The sequence below is a fragment of the Crocodylus porosus genome, unplaced genomic scaffold (assembly GCF_001723895.1).
Source record: "Crocodylus porosus isolate Cpor-Errol unplaced genomic scaffold, CroPor_comp1, whole genome shotgun sequence".
Lineage (NCBI taxonomy): Eukaryota > Metazoa > Chordata > Crocodylia > Crocodylidae > Crocodylus > Crocodylus porosus.
In genome coordinates, this window is record NW_017728915.1 from 17,712,812 (window position 1) to 17,731,387 (window position 18,576).

General features: G+C 39.8%; 1 protein-coding gene across 2 annotated transcripts in view; it reads left to right on the forward strand.

The window, feature by feature from the left end:
* N4BP1 (NEDD4 binding protein 1) overlaps positions 1 to 18,576 on the forward strand; it is a 26,034-nt gene that overhangs the window by 5,375 nt on the left and 2,083 nt on the right. For both annotated transcript variants that reach the window (XR_002101245.1, XM_019535762.1), the window contains exons 2-6: positions 2,890 to 4,670; positions 11,412 to 11,542; positions 12,845 to 12,941; positions 14,204 to 14,311; positions 17,466 to 17,573. Coding sequence is in view for 1 of the 2 variants with exons in the window: in XM_019535762.1 (XP_019391307.1) it covers positions 2,890 to 4,670; positions 11,412 to 11,542; positions 12,845 to 12,941; positions 14,204 to 14,311; positions 17,466 to 17,573 (2,225 nt within the window). In the remaining variant the exon portion in view is untranslated. The remainder of the gene's footprint in view (positions 1 to 2,889; positions 4,671 to 11,411; positions 11,543 to 12,844; positions 12,942 to 14,203; positions 14,312 to 17,465; positions 17,574 to 18,576) is intronic.

The following is an 18,576-nucleotide window of genomic DNA, read 5'->3' on the forward strand; positions in this document are numbered from 1 at the left end:
GGTTATGATAAGTAAAGGAACAAATATTACCAATTCCCACAAGGTAAATAATCTATGACAACTTGAATAATTGCCCCAAGTGTTCAATAAAGTATCTCAGTGAAAGAAAACGCATCCAACAGACAACAAATTAAAGTATTACTAATAATTCACAAACCTTGTATAAAGAAGAGAGCTAAAATTTTTGCCTATCAACATCCTCTACAATATCCTTAAAATAACTTACCTGGAAACTACTGTTTGTCTTTTGGAAGACCTAAAAGACAGGAAATGGACAGTAGAACCTTTCATTTTTAGGTCACTAATTTAGATCCAGTCCAGAAGGGTAACAAAGGTTATTGCTGATGACCTGCATGGCACTTAATATTTGACAGCACTGTTGGCTGTCACAGTAGGGAGTCCAAGTATTTGAATGGGCCTCCATGGCCTGATATAATAGGGAGGGAAGCCTGTGCTGGTCATGGCTTGTAGAATATTCACTAACCATTGCCATTGACTTAGTCTGCATGTCCTGTAATAGAGGACTTTAGATTTCAGCTTTCTCATTCACAAGCAATAAATTCGTATCAGAAAGCTTTTGTGGTGTTTAATAAAAGAAAGTTCCCATGTTCTGAATACTTGTTTTCCATGTTCTTACTGTTCTTGTAGAACCTTATTTCACACGCCAGAAAAGAGTGATTTCAGTTATTGCTACTGTACCAGTTCATACTCTTGCAATAGCCAGTTCTTAAAGCTACATTGATGCAAATCAAATATGGTAACAGGTCTTGTTGCATTGTCTATTCATAACATTTAATTTTAGTTTTTTTTTAAAAAGAAACATATATATTATCCAAGCAGATCAGCAAAAAGAGCACATCTGGTTGAATATTTACTTCTTTTAGAACATTCCAAATCAAAATTATAAAGTATTTTGTAAAATTATCAGTACTGGTAAAGCTGCAGAATGCTAATCCAATACTTTCTGGTAACAGCCAAATGATCTAACCTTGAAGGTTTGATGTTGGTGCAGGTAATGTCTAGAAATGTAACAACAGAAATGTGTTTAGAGAAATAAATATATTTTCCTTGTTTACCCTGTTTTGAGGTGGAGGGAAAAGGTTGGTTCTGGAGTTTTGTTGATCAGTTTTATTTCCTGCTAAATACCCATGTCTTCAGAATCATATTTTTGCAGAACTTCGTTTTCAGTAGACACTGTTAGGGCCAAGGTTCCCTCTAAGGTGCGCGCATGCATGGCCGCGCACAAAAAAAAAAAAAAAAAACATGGCCGCGCACAGCCTTTTCCAAGGCTGCGTGCCAGGAGAGGCTGAGGCGGGCGCCTGGCATGGGCTCTGCTAGCTCCAGGACACTGCTCCACTCCCCTGCATGGCCTCGAGTTGTGTCCCGCAGTGTCCTGGAGCCAGTGGAGCCTTACTCAGGGAAGGCAGCAGCTCCTCCCCAAGGTGAGGCAAGGCAGTGATGGAGGCTAAGGTGGGGGGCTGGCATGGGCTCTGCCAGCTCCGGGGAAGTGCTCCGCGCCCTGGCCCTGATGCAGGAAAGCGGAGCACTTCCCCAGAGCCTGCCCTAGCTCCAGCCATCGTCCGTCAGCCTCTTGGCCCCAGCTCCAGCTTCCAGCCTCTCAGCTCCAGCCCCCTGGCCCCTACCCCCTTCAATAAGTGTCCCGGACCAAGGCAGCACGCTCACGGACCACTACTCCTTAGAGGGAACATTGCTTGGGGCGCAGTTATGTTGAACCACTGCAACACTACGTTTCCCAGATGTACCTAATTTGGTATTAAGAATTATATGTAGTATTAGAATGATGTTATAGCCATGATGGTCCAGGGATTATACAAAGTTTTCTTAGGGTGTTATCTTTTATAGTATTGGACCAACTGCATAGTTGGGATAGGCAAGCTCTCAAATGCAAGACATACAGAGGTGACCTGATTAAAAATAGCCTGCAGTTGAAGGTTTGTCTAACTATCCCAATGAAGCATTTGCTCCAATAAAAGGTAATCTAAGAAATCTTTGCCAAGCTTTATAGGGAAGTTGCCTTCATGAATTTGACAACTTCTTTATGCAAACTAGTTTATACAACATTGCCTAATGACGCTGTGAATTCATTAGCAGGGCATGGCTTCTCTAACCAGAATGACTAGTAACATTTTTCCTATTTGTATTTATGGTAATGCCTCTTTAAGGCTAGTAAACATTGCCGACTTTAGCAATACTGAAAACATAAGAAATAGCTGTACCGCACAAAGCATAATAAAAACAAAGGAGTTTCTATTCCAGGAAATCAGGTTCTCTTTCAAACCTGATCCAAATGGGTGTTTTCTATATCGCAAGACAAAATGACTTAATTACATTTTTAGATTCATATATACATTTTTTTACCTTGGTGTAGATTTCAGGATCTGACCCTAAAGTTTTGGGGATTTTGACCCTACAGAAATTATGAAACTGTCCTGAGGCAGGTCTAGAAACCTTCATATCCATACCATACATGTATGCGTAAAAGCTTGCTTTGCCATCCAGTATGGTATTCCACTTTTATGGAATGCAAAATAAATTACAACTGTCGCGGTTGGAGCAAAACTACCTTTGACTTTAAAACTAGACTGTTGCCTTCAAATGTAAACAAAATTCTTTGAAACTCTCTCTATACTTTTAGGCTATTTGCCTGGGAATCATTAATGGCTATTTGAAATGTATCTTGATTATGGTATCTAGAATGTTGTTAGTTTACATCTTCATACATTTTTCACTATAAACTGAGTGTTTCTGTTGTTGAACATGTTTAGCATAGTTTCAAACAGGAACAAATATATTCACATTGTATATACACTTCTTGATTTGTAGCAAGTTCATTATATTATCTTCCTTTCTCTTTCTCTCTCATCATAGGAGTATATTAAGGGACTCTGTGAACCTGAACTAGAAGAAAAGGAACATTATCCAAAGGACATGCATTGTATTTTTGTTGGTGCACATAGCCTGTTTCTTAACTATCTTATTCAAGATACCTGTGCTGATATAACAGTGTTGGAAATAGGATTACTTAGTATTAAGGGTAGTACAGAAGCTGTTGTTATGGCTAGAAGTCACATTCAGCAATTTGTGAAGCTTTTTGAAACCAACGAAAGCTTATTAAGTGACAGAGAATCGGAGGTAAAAAAAGAATTTAAACAATTTGTGGAAGCACATGCAGATAAATATACAATTGACTTGTTAATTTTGCCTAGCTCATTAAAAAGAGATCTTTTGAGTCTTACACAAAGCAAATGTTGTGAAGAGGGCAATGTGATAGACCTTACAGATTCTGAAACCACAGAAGAGGTTTTACAGAACAAAGCCCCTAAAATAACTGTAAAAAGTAGAGATGGAAAAACAGTTCAGGAGGAAGCAAGAAATAATGCTGGAACCCCAGTAACAGAGCTGACAAAGCAAATGGACACGGTGCTTTCTGATGCACAAGGAAGGTGTTTTGTTCCTATAAATGGTGTGACTGCATTGGAGACATCTGTTTCCAAAGAGAGACAGTCATGTAAAAGGAGGTCTTCAGATGCTGAGGAAAGGCTTCCTAAGAAACAGTTTTCATTAGAAAGTAATCAGGAGGGCAAGCCTATACCATGCAGTGATCTTCCTGATGAGGATGTAGTTATTGATCTGATATCTGATAGCTGCACTGAATCAGATGATCCAAGCTGCAAAGAAGGTGATGAGGAAATGGAATATAAGATTCTTGTAAACTTTTTCAAAACCATGGGCTATTCCCAAAAAATTGTAGAGCAAGTTATTGATGAACTGGGACAATTAACGGAACCATTAATACTCCTGCAAGAAATTGAAAAGGAAAATGAAAAGTTTCAGAAGGAAATGGAAAAGTCACCTCAAATATCAAGATGCACAAGTGTGTGCCCAGGAGGTAGTGCAAATCATTCACACACTGCAAAAGAGGGAGCAATTTTCAGCAGTAAAAATCGTCCTAAACCCAGTCATATTTTGAAGGAGCCAAAAAATGTAAAGCAGAAAGTAGCAGACTTGCCACATGTACAGGTCAATGCAGAAGCCAAATGGTGCATGTCAGACTGTAAAAACAAAACTGCAGTTCCTTCCAGTAAAACTTCAACAGAATGTTGTAAACAGAAGGGCTTTAATTCTGATGAACATCATGGCTCAAGGACAAGTGATATAGAAACCGATGGTTTACTACCTTCAAACACTGTAGCATCTAACACTGTAGAGTTGATGAAAGATGGGGTGCTAAAAGATGGTGACTTCATAGCAAGAGGGAGCTCGAGCCAGCAGCAAACACCAATGCAGACTGAATCTGCAGGTTGTCAGCAAAAATCTGTAGGGTCTGCACAGAATAATCAACCTGTTCATGAAAATCAGCCAGCACCATGCAGCACTTCTCAGTTCACACTCATTAACCAATACTCTTCTCAAAACACAAGGCTGCTTGAACTTCCTCCTCCAACTTCTGATTGTCTACCCCAAGTACATCATCCAGTTCCAGACTGGAAGGCAGTGGGAGCATGCAGTCATCACGCTGATCCCTCAGTTACTGGGGTTCAAAGATTTTTGGAGTCTCTGAAAAAGCCATATAGACTGGAGTTGAAAAATGAACCTGGAAGACTGAATTTAAAACATATGATTATAGATGGAAGCAACATTGCAATTTCGTAAGTATAGCTAGTTTGCACTTCTTCCCTTTATAAAAACTTGGTGAATTTTTTCAAGAGAAATGGGGAAGAGGAGAACGCTAACTTGCATCATTCTTTTTCTTGTTTTTAATTGTATTTATAAGCCTTTGTTAACTAGCCTTCAGGTAATCAGAAGTAGGATATATCAGTTGGCTATCGGATCGGCACCGATCAAAAAGAGAAATGACATTATCGGCTGTTGGCTTTTTTTGGTCATTGTAGCTGATAGCTATGGCTGCGTGCCTGGGGCATGCTGGCAAGTGTAATCTGGTTCCCGTGCTGTGCCGATGGCTCAAGCCCATGGCAGACTACAGGTCCCAGCGAGGCAGCGGAGAGCGTGCTGGAGAGTGGTCATGGGGCACTGTGCTCAGCAACAAAGGAACTGTTACCAGCTCCTCCTGCTGCTGCTGCTGCCGCCGTAGCAACTGCACATGCAGCAGGGGCCTGAGTGCCAGGGCTGTCGTGGCAGTGTTGGACTGCTGGTGGGCAGGGCAAGGTTCCATGCAAGGGACATTCTGCTCTGCCAGGCACCAGGCTCCTTCGCAAAAGCGGCTGCTCCCTGTTGCCATGAGAGCTCAGCTGCACAGACCCCATTGGCACTGAGTCATCAGCATGTTCCGAGGCTCCGAAAGTGCCCAGCACCATTGCCCGCACGAGGGTCCACGCCATCCACCCGAGATGGGAGCAGGGCTACAGGTAAGAGCCGTGGCAAAGGGGGGCAACCAGCTTGGGAATAAGGCGGTCACTGCCTTCCTCATTATCGGTGCACCCTTATTATCTGCTATTCCCACAGCTTTCTAGCAAGTCTTCTTGTAGGTGGATTATTTTGATCAAGGGGTAAAGAGGTCTGTCATTTGGAAATTAGGTGGCTACCACAAAATTACTTTGTCCACATAAACTGTATGAGGAACTGCAATTTACTATACTCTCCATGGTCTGCCTTATGTTTTGGTTTTGACTTGTTCACAATACGCTGTTTCACTTACAGTTCACAAGGTGGTTTGTGCTATAAAAGTTCTCTTCAGGACTCTAAGTATGTGCTGATTTGGGTAGCATAAGGATCCATACAGGATAAAACAGTAGCTTTTCTTATGATTGTAGCAGTTTACAGAAGATATGCATATGTTTTATAAGTTATTTGTACTTTATCTGCTAAATAATTCTCTCTAGTATGTGGTGGTGACTTTTTTTAGGAATTTGATTAAAATAGGTATTCTAGTTAAACACTTTTGTAAGCCAAAACCTCTTTATCTAGTTATTTTTGATAAGTTTTAAATGCTGTTCTGTGATATTCTTAATTTGGATTTTATACCCTGCAGGAAAGTGGGTCTTGAGTCTTGCATGCATTCAGTAGATTGGCTTTGAATTTCCCCAATTTTAGATGCATTTCTAGAAACATTAATAAAAGCAAATGTAAATGACCAGAGAAATAGTTCTCTTCATATTTTCATAAGAATATATCTTCTTTTAAGAAGAAAACGATGGTTCTTCATAGTGTATAAAACAAAAACTTAATAGGCTGTTGGGAGATATGAAATTCTTTATGAAGACAAGGTGCAAAGTTAAAATGGAATTTAAGTCCTATAACAACATCTTTATCAAGTAGCTTTCAAAAATGAAGTCTGGCTAAGCTCAGGTATTCCCAAAATTCAGAAAGGGAACCCTGTAATCATCATGTATCATTGTCTGGTTTTATACCTTAATAAAACTGCATGCTTGAAATTATAAAGAAGTTATGAACAAGTTCTCTGGAGACTGCATTATCTACTATTTTATTTTAATGCCTGAACTATGAAAATATTTTTATAAAGTACCTTTATAGTTAAAGATCACCCGCAACTGTAGAATAAAATGTTCAGTTTCCTACACCTGCTCTTAAGTTGCCAGCCAATATTTATGCTTCTTGGGTCATACTATCATGTCTTAAAAAAAGAAATAAAATAAAAAAGGGGGTATAGTCAGTTTGCCTGGAGCCCTATTAGTCTAGGCAAATGCAGACCTGCAATGAGTCTTCCATTTCTGGTTGTTCTTCAAAAGAAGACACAAAGATAAGTGAAAGTAGCAAAATTTGAAGTGCACAAAATGTACAAAAATGTTTTTCCTTTATTCTAGTTAACATTAGATGTTTTTTCTATTTTTACACATTCTTATGGATAAAGCTAAATTTGGGCTTTTGACACGTCCTTTAATTCCACTACTGCTCATATTGCATGGGCCGATATTAGAACATGTAAGAGCCAAATTCTGTTAGTTAAATGGACAGGCTAAAAAACCTGTTTTATTGACTTTAGTTAGTTTACGGCTTAAGTTAAAATGTCTCTTGCCTTTCTGTTTCCCATGGCAGCTGATAAGGCCCCACCAAAGTTCTAACATTTGTAGCTTTTTGTAGCAAAAACAATTGACCCAGGCTTCCAAGAAATATTCTATACCTAAAAGACAAACAGTAACCACTTTACTTCGTTTTCTGCAGCTTTACTTCTAATCATCAAAACTCTGAATTAATAGCTGTGGGTGATCAACCCAAGGGAATTCATCTGTTTTACTTGCAAACTCAGCAGTTGAAAGGGAAATGTGTTAGAGGTAGAGTGGTTATTTGTTTTGGAGTTGCTTACAACCTTGAAATATGAAAGTATGATCCTGCAAGAGCAATAGCAAACTGACGACTTTAAAAAAACCAACCCCAACCTTTATCTATGTGATGCGTCTTCCAGGAGTAGATTAGTTGATCTTCCTGCTGCTCCGCTTGCTAATATTAAGAACAGTGGGAATAACATATCAGGGATGCTACCAAGAATTTTATTTTCTGCAGTGCTTGCAAAGTTTCTTTGCAGTGACAGTAAAGAAACCTCTTAATATTGTTAAACTTTAAAGCAAGTTTTTGGGAATAACTTATACCCAGTGGTTTAGGCAGGAGGAATTCCTACCTCAAGTCCTCTAAAATAGACCAGGCATTTTTTAAATGCTGCCTTAATTCTGAAGCAGGAAGTATTGTCTGAAATGAAATTGAGTCTAATTGTCTTTATGTGGCAATTTAGACAGTTTTAAGTATGTCTCTCTCATTCAAGCGGGTAGTATTGCATTACTTGACACTGTATCTGTAGGGTAAACCAGGGGTCAAGCATGGTCCGCAAGCCAGATCCAGCCTGTGGGTCTCTGGACCAGCCCCATGTGCTAGCCCTGGCCCCACATACTGCATGTGGGGCCAGCATGGTGGCACATGCAGCGTACACCCTGTGCTGTGTGCAGCATGCACAGCTAATCCACTCCATCCTGGGGTGCCACCAGATCCTTTCTGCAGATTCTTTGCAGTCACAGGAGATGAACAGGTAAGTGCAAGTGCAGGCTTGACACCCTGCCCGGCCAATCCCTCATCCCTACCACCCAGTCCCTCTGCAAAGAAGTTAGCTCTATAAGTCATCATTAAGGGTGCCACTCAGTTCACAAAAGTTAAGGAAGGATGCCTCAAGTCCAAAAGAGGTTGAGAGCCCCACCTCTAAGCTAAAGTTTTAATCTTTTCCTCCATCTACTTGATTGATTTCTCACCTCCCCCTCCCCCTACTTCTCCTCTGTGTATTGGTGATGGTCAACAGACATGGAAATGATTGCAGTTTTGACTGCTATCTTCATATTTCATCTGCAGATACATTACCAAATCAAAAAACACTCTGCTTTCAGAGTTATTTCTAAAAAAGCTGCTTCCTCAGTATAATCCAACTTTATATAGGCACTTGAAGCCTGTATCTGTTTCACTGGAAGCCTTTAACTTACTTTTTGTAGATAATGATGCTAGAAGTGCCCCTGTGTGCTTCTTTGAGCAGAACAGGCTTTACTTCTGGTGGCTGTTTGACAGCAAAGATTTAATAATACTTTCATGAAATTGCTTGAAGCAATGGAGGCTGAGCCCAAAATCAACTTGAACGGCCTCAAATAAATAAATATCCCAGAAAATCAGTTTCTTTGCTTATTGAGTATTCCCAAGTGGCTCATGAATTGTCAATAAAATGCCATGCTTATTTGATTTATGACCTTCTCTTTTATAAAAATAGTCTAAGAATCCTTCAGATATTTTGTATAACTCTCAGGGGTGACTATTATTAAGTAAAAATGAAAATTTGTTAACCATTGTTCTAACTTTCTGAGGTTTTGAAACGTTAGCGCTGTACTTCTGAAGCATGAATTTAGGTACGAAGCTTTGCATTTCAGGATTGAAGTACTCCTGTCATTTGACTGTTGTGATTTCTGGTTGGTTTTTATGGGGAAAACCTTAAATGATCCATAACTGACAGTACTTGACTAAAAATACAGTGCTGCTTTGTTACAGTAAATAGTTTTTAAAATGAACTTATTTCCTCACTGTTCAGATTTTGTTGTTTAGAAAATAGTGATGTAAAAATGCAAGTCACAACTATGAGTCATAATTTAGTCTGAGCTTTTTAGACTGATTTCCCAAACTAGTATAAATGGAAAAGAAATGCAAATTGCTGGGGTTATGTAGAAACTAACAAATGCACCACATCCTCTTTACCTACTAACTTTTTTTATTAATGTAGAAGATGTTGACAGAAGAGAATGGACTTTTACACAATTGAGCTCAAGTATTGGAGCTCAATTCTGTCCAAATGCATTGCATTGCAGCAGGCATAAATATATTGAACACTTAAGGGGGGGGGGAAAAAGCTGAGTGTACTGCGCTGGGTTTAAAAACTTTGAAAAAACACTCAAAATAGATTGTATAAATGAGGAAATATTTTACCAATCTGAGAAGTTACGTAAAATTTTACTTCCATATAGCACCATAACCTTGGCGTGTTCTCCACATGCTTCTTCAGTGATACTTGCTGTCTCCTGTTCAGTCAGCTGCAAACTCTTGATTACAAAAAAGTGAAAAAGAGAAAATTGCAATTGAAAATAACTTTCTGACCAAGATGCTTTAAATGTGTTACTAAACCAGCATGTAACCTTCTTTTTTACAAGGTTGTACCCTCATTTTTACTGCAATCTCATATCTTATGAGAGATTTTTATACATTGGAAATATGGTTTTTAGAGGCACCCCCATCTCTGCTCCCTTCTTTTTACTTGTATTTCTAACAACCCTTTCCCATCCCCATCCTGATCCCGCCCCCCCCTCGTGTCCCTCTGGCTTCTACCCTCATTTACAGTGTGCTGAGAAAACACCCAGCCCTTGCTTAGGTTCTTGACTTGCCTTGTGCCATCTTTAACCCTCCTAGGAGAGTGAGGGACTCTGCTTTTTGGTCATGTCTACTTTAGAGAAAAGATATAATATTTGACACACTGATCATACTGTAGGCCAATCAATTGTACTTCTAGAATGCAAATTCCAGAGCATCTCAAACATACCTTCTTTACTGTTTCTGAAAAGCAAGCCTTTAAGTTTGTACTGAATTAAATATTTGTGCAGTAATCACTCCCATTATTATAGGATTGAGTAAATATGATTAAGTCCATATGTAAATGGACTTTACAGTTACATATGGATTTAATCACAAGGTATTACTTCATCTGGTATTTATCTTAGTCTGTATCTGCTTCTCTCCCTCTTCTGCAGAAGGGCACATTGTGCCTGAAAGCTTGTTTAACATCTCTCTCAACCATACAAGTGGTCGCATAAAAGTTACCATCAGAAAAACCTTACGTCTTGAAACTTTTCTCGTTTTTATCAGGAAATGTGCTGTGCAAACATGTTCTTTTTCTATACTAGCTAAATGTTTGTCTTTTTTCCTGTAAATGTGGTTTTTAATATATAGAAATGCATTTGAAATAATGAATTATTTTAAATCAACACCAGCTATAGTCCTCCTTAATAAACTTTTAAAGTTTTTGTTTTAGGTAGGAAAGTGTCAGACTTTTACCCTCCCCCACTCTTTTTCCCCAAAGTCTCTTTTGCCCTGTTTTGTGACATTCAGTTCTTGGCATCTGGGTACAGTGTTTACTACTGCACAGCAAAACTTCAGTCTTTGGTATGTCTAACACAGAGACTACAAATGGATTAGTTCCTGACGGTCTTGACTTGTTTTCATTTTATTAATGTCATTTGGCTAAATCACAAAATTAAGAAGTTAACATTTTTATTCTATGTTTTGAGAAGATGGCCTAGATTCAGAGGCATTGCACTATTCAGCTAATTCCCAGAAAGTATTGGCCCCAAAATTATAGTGAGAGAAGGGATTGGGGTCCTTCTATGTCCCAAACTTGGTACCCTCACTTCCAGTACCCTGAGATGCACCCTACCAAGACAACTTTTTTGTACCAATTGGTGAGAAGGGACAGTTTCTTTACAGCACAAAAGTTCAAAATTCATTTTAGTTGAATCTTAAATGTAGGTTAAAATGACCAATTAAATAAATGGTGTTTCAACTTGGGAAGTTTTCATGGTGGACTCTTTAGAAAGAGAAAAAGTCCCTATCTGCAAGTAACAGGTAGTTCTACCTACAGAACTTCATTCAGGCTAGACACTGTTCACCTGCCTTCCTGGGGAGAGGGGAAAGGAGCAATATATCTACTTTCTACTAAAATACTCCTGGTTATGGAATGCATTCTGTGCAACTAGAGCAATAAGCATCTACTCCTTTGGTGTAAAATGTGAAATGAAGTTGCTATATCTTATACCTTGATCCTGTAAATCACTTCTGTGTCCTTATTTGCCCTACTGTACTTGCACCTATTTCAACTTCTTTTTTTTTTTTTCTTTTTTTAATAGTCATGGTCTAAATAAATTCTTCTCCTGTCGAGGAATTGCAATTGCTGTAGATTACTTTTGGAAACGTGGTCACCGAAGCATTACTGTGTTTGTTCCACAGTGGAGAACAAGACGTGATCCTTCTATTACAGGTGAGGCAAAGTTTCCTGTTTTCTTGCCTTTTGACTTCAGTTTAATGAACCACTTCCAAGTTCAGCTCTAAATATCTGGGACCTTGGCCATGAAAGTTATATTGGTAAATAAATAGCTTTGAAATAACTATTTTTACATTTCTCTGAATTCAGTCAAATTATTTGACAAAGTCTAATTGGACGTTACAGGAAAAGGCAGCTAAGTATCATGTTTGGATTGGAATAATTCATCATGACTACTCACCTTACAGAAAAGTTTGGGTGTCCTTTCATTTTAAGAAACTCCTCTAGGTTTGAACACTGTTTAAAGATCCACTGTTTAAAGACCTGATATTTAAGATGCATCTTCCGTAAAACAAATATTTTTAACTTGAACGAGTTAGCCAAGGGGGAGAAAATCCTTGTAAGTGCAAGGCGTTTTCTAGTTTGCTTGTTTTTTTCCATATGATGTAGCAAGTCAGTTAAACTACTGGGATGTCTTGTTTTCAGCATGATCTGTAAACTCATGGGAAAACTAGAATATGCCATGTCCTGGGATTTTACCCTGTTAATTCCCATTTAAGGCAAGGCCTTAAATATTTTAGGTCTTCTTCTAAACAATTGCTTTTTCTCCTCTTCTACTGTTTTCCAACCTCTTAAACTTTTTTATTCTGTTTCCTTTCCATAGTTTCAAACTTAAATTTATCTGCTGGTCTGAGCTCAGTTGTCCTATTAACCAACCTTGCAGGTCAAAATGTCTTGCTCCGGGTAAGAGGAGGGTGGGCACTAGGATGCCAATGCGCATCTCTGCACGCACCGCTGAAGCCCTCCTGTCAGCTGAAGCTCCACATCCGCAAGATAGAGCCAAAGGTTACCCACTGTTATAAACTAGTCAGGGGGGATCAGCGGGCATTGGGGGAGTCACTATTCCCCTGTGCACTGCCAGGAGTGACCAGGAATAACGGTCACAAGCTGGCAGAGGGCAGGTTTAGGCTAGATATCAGGAAGCACTACTTCACGGTCAGGGCGGCTAGGATCTGGAACCAACTTCCAAGAGAAGTGGTGCTGGCTCCTACCCTGGGGGTTTTTAAGAGGAGGTTAGATGAACATTTTGCTGGGGTCATTTGACCCCAGTGTTATTTCCTGCCATGGCAGGGGGTCGGACTAGATGATCTGCTCAGGTCCCTTCCGACCCTAGAAACTATGAAAGTTCTGCTCTAGAAGATGAGCAGTATTCTCACTTTACAGTTAAGGAAATGGAAACAGTAAAATTAAGAAAATCTTGTCTTTTTAAAACTAAATGTTCATTTAATTTTTTAACAGAGCAGCATTTCTTAACTGAGCTTCAGGATATTGGAATATTGTCTTTAACTCCTGCAAGGGTGGTATTGGGAGCAAGAATTGCTGCTCACGATGACAGGTATGGAAGATACAGGTTAAAAGTCTAACAGTGAATATTACTAGGTCAAATATCATGAATCCTATTATGAGGTAAATTTTAACTTGCCTAGAGAGAGCCAGGCACCCACTTAATAGATATTGGATGTGCTCCATATTTGTAGAAATGTGATGCTAAAAATGTGCATCTGATATCGGAGATTATCATTTGTACAGCTGTCACTGTCACTTCCTTATGTCGTCTGCTTTCAGACTGTCAGGAAAATGAGAAGTTTTCGTTGTATATGTATTTTTGTAACTTTCTAATATAATATAATTTAAGTCATTGTTCATCCTTGTGTAGACATGGTTGGTTTGTTTTATGTTCGTAACTTTTTTTATAACATGGACATAGATCCTTCTGAAAACACTCTAAACTATAAAAAAAACAAAAAAAACAAAAAAAACCCCAACATTTGCTTAAATCACATACTGTTACCTTACTAACTTAACTCATTGAGTCATAGAGCTTTGATGCATATGTCTGGAGCTTTGCTGATAGCTCTGTTCATTTATATATATTAATAAAAACAGCATAGTTATTTCAAGTACAGATCTTCAGTTGTAACACTTGAGAATAACTTTCAAGTGTTTTCCCCATTGCAAGCAGGGAGTCTACTTTATTTAAAAGAATAGTGTATATTATTGCTGAATTCTCCCAGTCTTAAATTTCCCAGTGAGAAAAGCATACTAGAAAAAGCTCTTTTAGGAGGGCAGCTATTGCTAAATTTGGCAAAGGTAAAGCAGCTGCCGCTCTGAAGTTGTCATTTGCCAGCTGGCTGCTATTTGCATCCCTCTCCCTTTAAACTAGTAAGCATTCCCGTTCTCGGGAGAAGAGATATTCTTGCACTTAATATGCCTTACTTTTTTGATTGGACATACGGCTGTATCAACTAATAACTAGGAGTAAATGTGTGAACGTGAAAATGCATTACATTTTTAGTTTTTTCTTTAAACCCTGGATCTCTCTATTTAAGAACGCTAGGGCAGAAGATATTAGAGTTCTGTAGACTGAAGTTTGAATTGTTTCCATGGTGGTTCTTGGGTATTGCTTGAATAAGCAGTGCAGTTGCAAAATGCATGTGGTATCTGAGTATCATTTTTAGTCGGGGGTAGTCAGCTGGCTTCTCTGAGTATCCTTGCTAATGGAGTTCTTCTTAAGGCTGTAGTGGTGGTTTTCTAGGTGATGTAAATGTCTTCAACTGAGGCAAAAGATTTTAACTGTCTTTGAAACAAATGTTGTAGATTTTTGCTGCATCTTGCTGATAAAACTGGAGGGATTATTGTTACTAATGATAACTTCAGAGAATTTGTGACGGAATCACTTTCCTGGAGAGAGATTATTCAAAGAAGGTAATTACTTGGATTTGCACACATATAGCAAGGTTGCCTATCCATACATGCCAAGTGCCATTAGCATAATGTTGAAGCATTTTTTTTAAGAGAACCTTTGACCCTTCTGACATACTTGCTGGGTGTAGACAATTAGGTAGCCCTTCCTGGAAATGGGGTCTTGTAGCCCAGTTGCCTTAGACTCTGAATCCAGTGCTGTAACCGTGGGCCTCCAAGTAGATTAAGCACAATGGCTATCAGAGATGAGATCTTTTGGTACTCTGAAAAGGTCAACCATAAACTCAGGGGCACATGACAGCTGAAGGAAATCTATAGCAGCTTTGTAAGGGTATCAAAACCATTATCATTTTAATAATTATCGCTTTACCTAGCATGACAAATATGCCGCTACACAAATTTTAATTAATGTTTGTATTTTCTTGACTTTTTTTTCCCCTTACTGCTTTTGAATATTCTCTTAGGTTTAGGGTAGAAATGGTTAAGAGTGAAGAAATTCTCTCCCACCTTCACATAACTATTTCCCAACCTCCTTCCGCTTCCTCTGTTTCCCAAATTACAGCATCTATCTACACTATACAGCCTGTTTCTCTTTTTCAGGATTCTTAAATTGGATCTATCTCTGATGAAATTGTACTTCTTTGCTCTTCTCCCTCGCCAAGCTTCCTTGTAGTCCCTCGAGGTTTTTCTGTTTTGTTTGTTTGTTTTCTGCTCCCTCTGGATACGACTGAATGTCATAGACACATCTGGGCCTGTTTTAAACTAGTGAGGGGCATGCTGATGACAGTATATTTGTGGCAGCATGGATGATTAGCCCATGTTGGTCTCCAAAGAGTTAGTTACCCAGTTTATTCAATAGATCTTGTAGTCTGCACAGACCTTCATGCTCCTATTGCCACTTTGCTCTCAGTAGCCAAAGTAATTTAAAGCTAGCTTAAGTATATGTATATGAGTTGCAGTTCCTGTGTTAGAGGTGTCCTGAATCTTATAGCTTCTAGTCTTTGGAATTTCCATTCAAGCAAAACACCATGCCAAAAACGCTCCTTGGAGATGAGCTACCTTGTGCCATCCATTGTGTTAAGGAGCTTCTGCTTGAATAGGACAGAACAACTTAAAGATACAGCAGTTCTGTCAGATGAACCAGAATTAATAAGCTGTGGAGATTCCCCAGATCATTAGTGTGGCAGTGCCATATAATATAACCCCCTCACCTATTGTAGAGAGCCCTGATTATTATGCTGACTTGGTTGGAAATGACAAGGGTGCAAATTACAAAGCTGCATAGACCATCCCACCAGTAAACCACTCCTATTGAAGCCTTACTGGGTATATGACTCAAATATTTCTATTAATCTCATCTTGGCTTTATGGCACAGAATGAACTAGTCTGTCTGATCAGTAGATCCTTTGCTACTTTGAGGCTTTAGAAAGCAACAACTTTTGAATTCCATACAGAGACAAGCAGCAAGGGTCCCACACCCCTGATCTCATGCTTGCTATAAGAAACTTAGGGCCCCTCTAGACATTTAGGTAAAGGCATAATAAGATATGATGTTCAATCCACAATCATGCCTCCTGCCATGTCACACATGCATGGCAGGAGGCATGATTGTAGGTTTGAGTATCAGATCCAATTGTGCCATATTGCCTGTGCAAGGGGAGCTTGGGATTGTGATGCTGGTCTCCCTCTTCACCAGCTCCCGCTGCTGCGAGCTCTGCAGCTGATGAGTCTTGCAGCGGGGACAGTATCTGGAACCCGGGCTCTGCTATGAGCCCCATCAGCTGTAGGGCTTGCAGGGAAGCACCTGGCCAATGGTGCGATAAGAAAAAACCACAAAGTTATTCTACAAAAAACATGGACTATCTTTGTGGCTTATTGCTTGCTTTTATCATGCCATTAACATGTGTGTCTGGGTCACAACTTAAAGCATGATTGACTGGTTAATCGCACCTTAAATGTAATGTGGTAGGTGGGACCTTACTTACCAAGCAAGCAGCCACTGTACCACAGTAACTTTGGTTTATGGATATTTGAGACCTAGTCCTTAGAATCCACTGTAGTAGTCTAATCTTATAGTGACACAACTTATTGTAAATAACCATTTTAGTAATTTCAGTTACCTGACTCCATTTTCATAAAGAAAAATAGAGAAAGCTAGATGATCATGTATTAAGTCCAGCATTTAATGTACAGTGTTTTCTCAGGCTTTACAGTAGTATGCTCTTTGAATATGTGATGTGGTTGTCAGGTGTTTTTTCTACTGAACTGGCTAAATTGTTCCAATTACTAATATGTATACAAGAAGGGAAATGCACTATTATGGGTGCAGTATACTTCCACATTTTACATGAAGAAACCACGTTTACCTAACTTCAGAAACCAAATTAAATTTTGGTATTTAAAATCAGATGGCTTGCTTTTAACTTAAAGTAAAAGAGCAATTCCTCTCCTTTTGCTTAGGGTCTGATCTCAAGCCCACAGAAGTCAATGGAAAGACCACAGCTGGCTTCCAAAACACTTTGAACCACCCCTATATCATCTTCAAAGAACAAAAGACTAAAACAATTACAGCATCTGAATAATGGAGATGCTTCTGTTGCTGCAGTAGTTTTCTTCCATGACTCTTTTCCAGGCTTGTGTGAATGGGTAGACAAATGTATTCATGCAGCCGAAGCTACTGTCTCTCTTTGATGTGCAAATTTGCTGTAGATTCAAATCATGGGGCTTGTCTGTACTTTGTATGTCCTTGTGGTGCTGCTCTGATCACAATTGGTTATGTAGCCAATTGCAATATGCAGGTCTTGGACCAACTCTTCTGTGGAGGAAATTTTCTGAACAAACATTTCCACTTTTCTTATCCTTTCTCACCAGCCCCATTGCACTTCCTCTGTTTTCAGAACCTTGTTTTGCAGTGGCCCAAACCTCATAGTTCAAGAAATTCAGTATCCCTGAGTATAGTGGAAATGTCCTGTCTCTCTAGTTAGCTATTAACTAGTTTGGCAGTGAGTACTGCTTATAGCTACAACAGATGTTCTCAACATCAGACAGTTTTGAGTCCTGCTAAAAAAATTAAGTATAGTTCATTCCACATACTGGTGAGGGGAAAAAGACTTACTTGTTCTGATAGTTTTTTTTCATAACTACTTAATGTTGCAGATTGCTGCAGTACACGTTTGTTGGGGACATATTCATGGTTCCTGATGATCCTTTGGGAAGAAATGGACCCAGATTAGATGACTTCCTTCAGAATCAAGGCAGTGTTAGGTACAGTGCTTGCGCATGCCCACTCTCTCTCATTCGTTTTCTGTTTTGCTTTACGAGTTGTGACTTCAGAAAAAATACTGTTCCACTGTTTTATTACAGTACAAGAGTGATGTTGTAGCCATGATGGTCCATAAATTATGTGAAAGGCAAGGATTTCTTAGGGTGATATCTTTTATTGGACCAAGAATGTCAAGGGCTATAGGCTGTACAGGAGGGACAGGATAGGAAAGAGAGGTGGGGGCATGGCTCTCTATATTAAGGAGGAATACACATCCTCGTCAATTAGTAAGGAGTCAGGGGAGGGGCACTCTGAAGTGCTTTGGGTTAGGGTACAAGACAGTCAAGGGGAAAGAGACTTAATGGTGGGAGTCTACTACAGACCTCCCAACCAGGCAGAGGAGCTTGACCAGGATTTCTTGGGTCAGCTCACAGAGATAGTGAAGGCTATGGATGAATCATGGGGGACCTGAACTTCCTGGACATCTGCTGGGAAGAGCAGTCAGCCAGGTCAGATCGTTCACGTAAGTTCTTAGACAGAGTGCAGGACCTCCATCTAACCCAGGAGGTGCACAGCCCCACCAGGGGGGACGCCTTGTTGGACCTAGTGCTGACCACGGGTGATGACCTGGTGAGAGGGCTGTGGGTGCTCGACGACGTGGGCGACAGCGATCATCGCCTGCTGGAATTCACCATCCGGCGCAAGGTGGCAAAGGCAAGCAGTAAGGCAGTGGCCCTAGATTTTAAGAGAGCAAACTTCAACAAGCTAAGGAGGATAGTTGGAGAAGGGCTGAGATCCCAGAGGGGAGGGGAGCCAGGTGTCCAAGGTGAGTGGTCACTCCTTAAAAAGATGATCCTCCAAGCCCAAAGGAAGGTAATCCCAACGAGGATCAAAGGGAGCAGGAGAGCACACAAGCCTCCGTAGCTCACCAAAAGCATCCGGGAATGTCTCCTTGCTAAAAAGGAGGCTTACACCCAATGGAAAGAAGGGGTCATCACCAGGGAG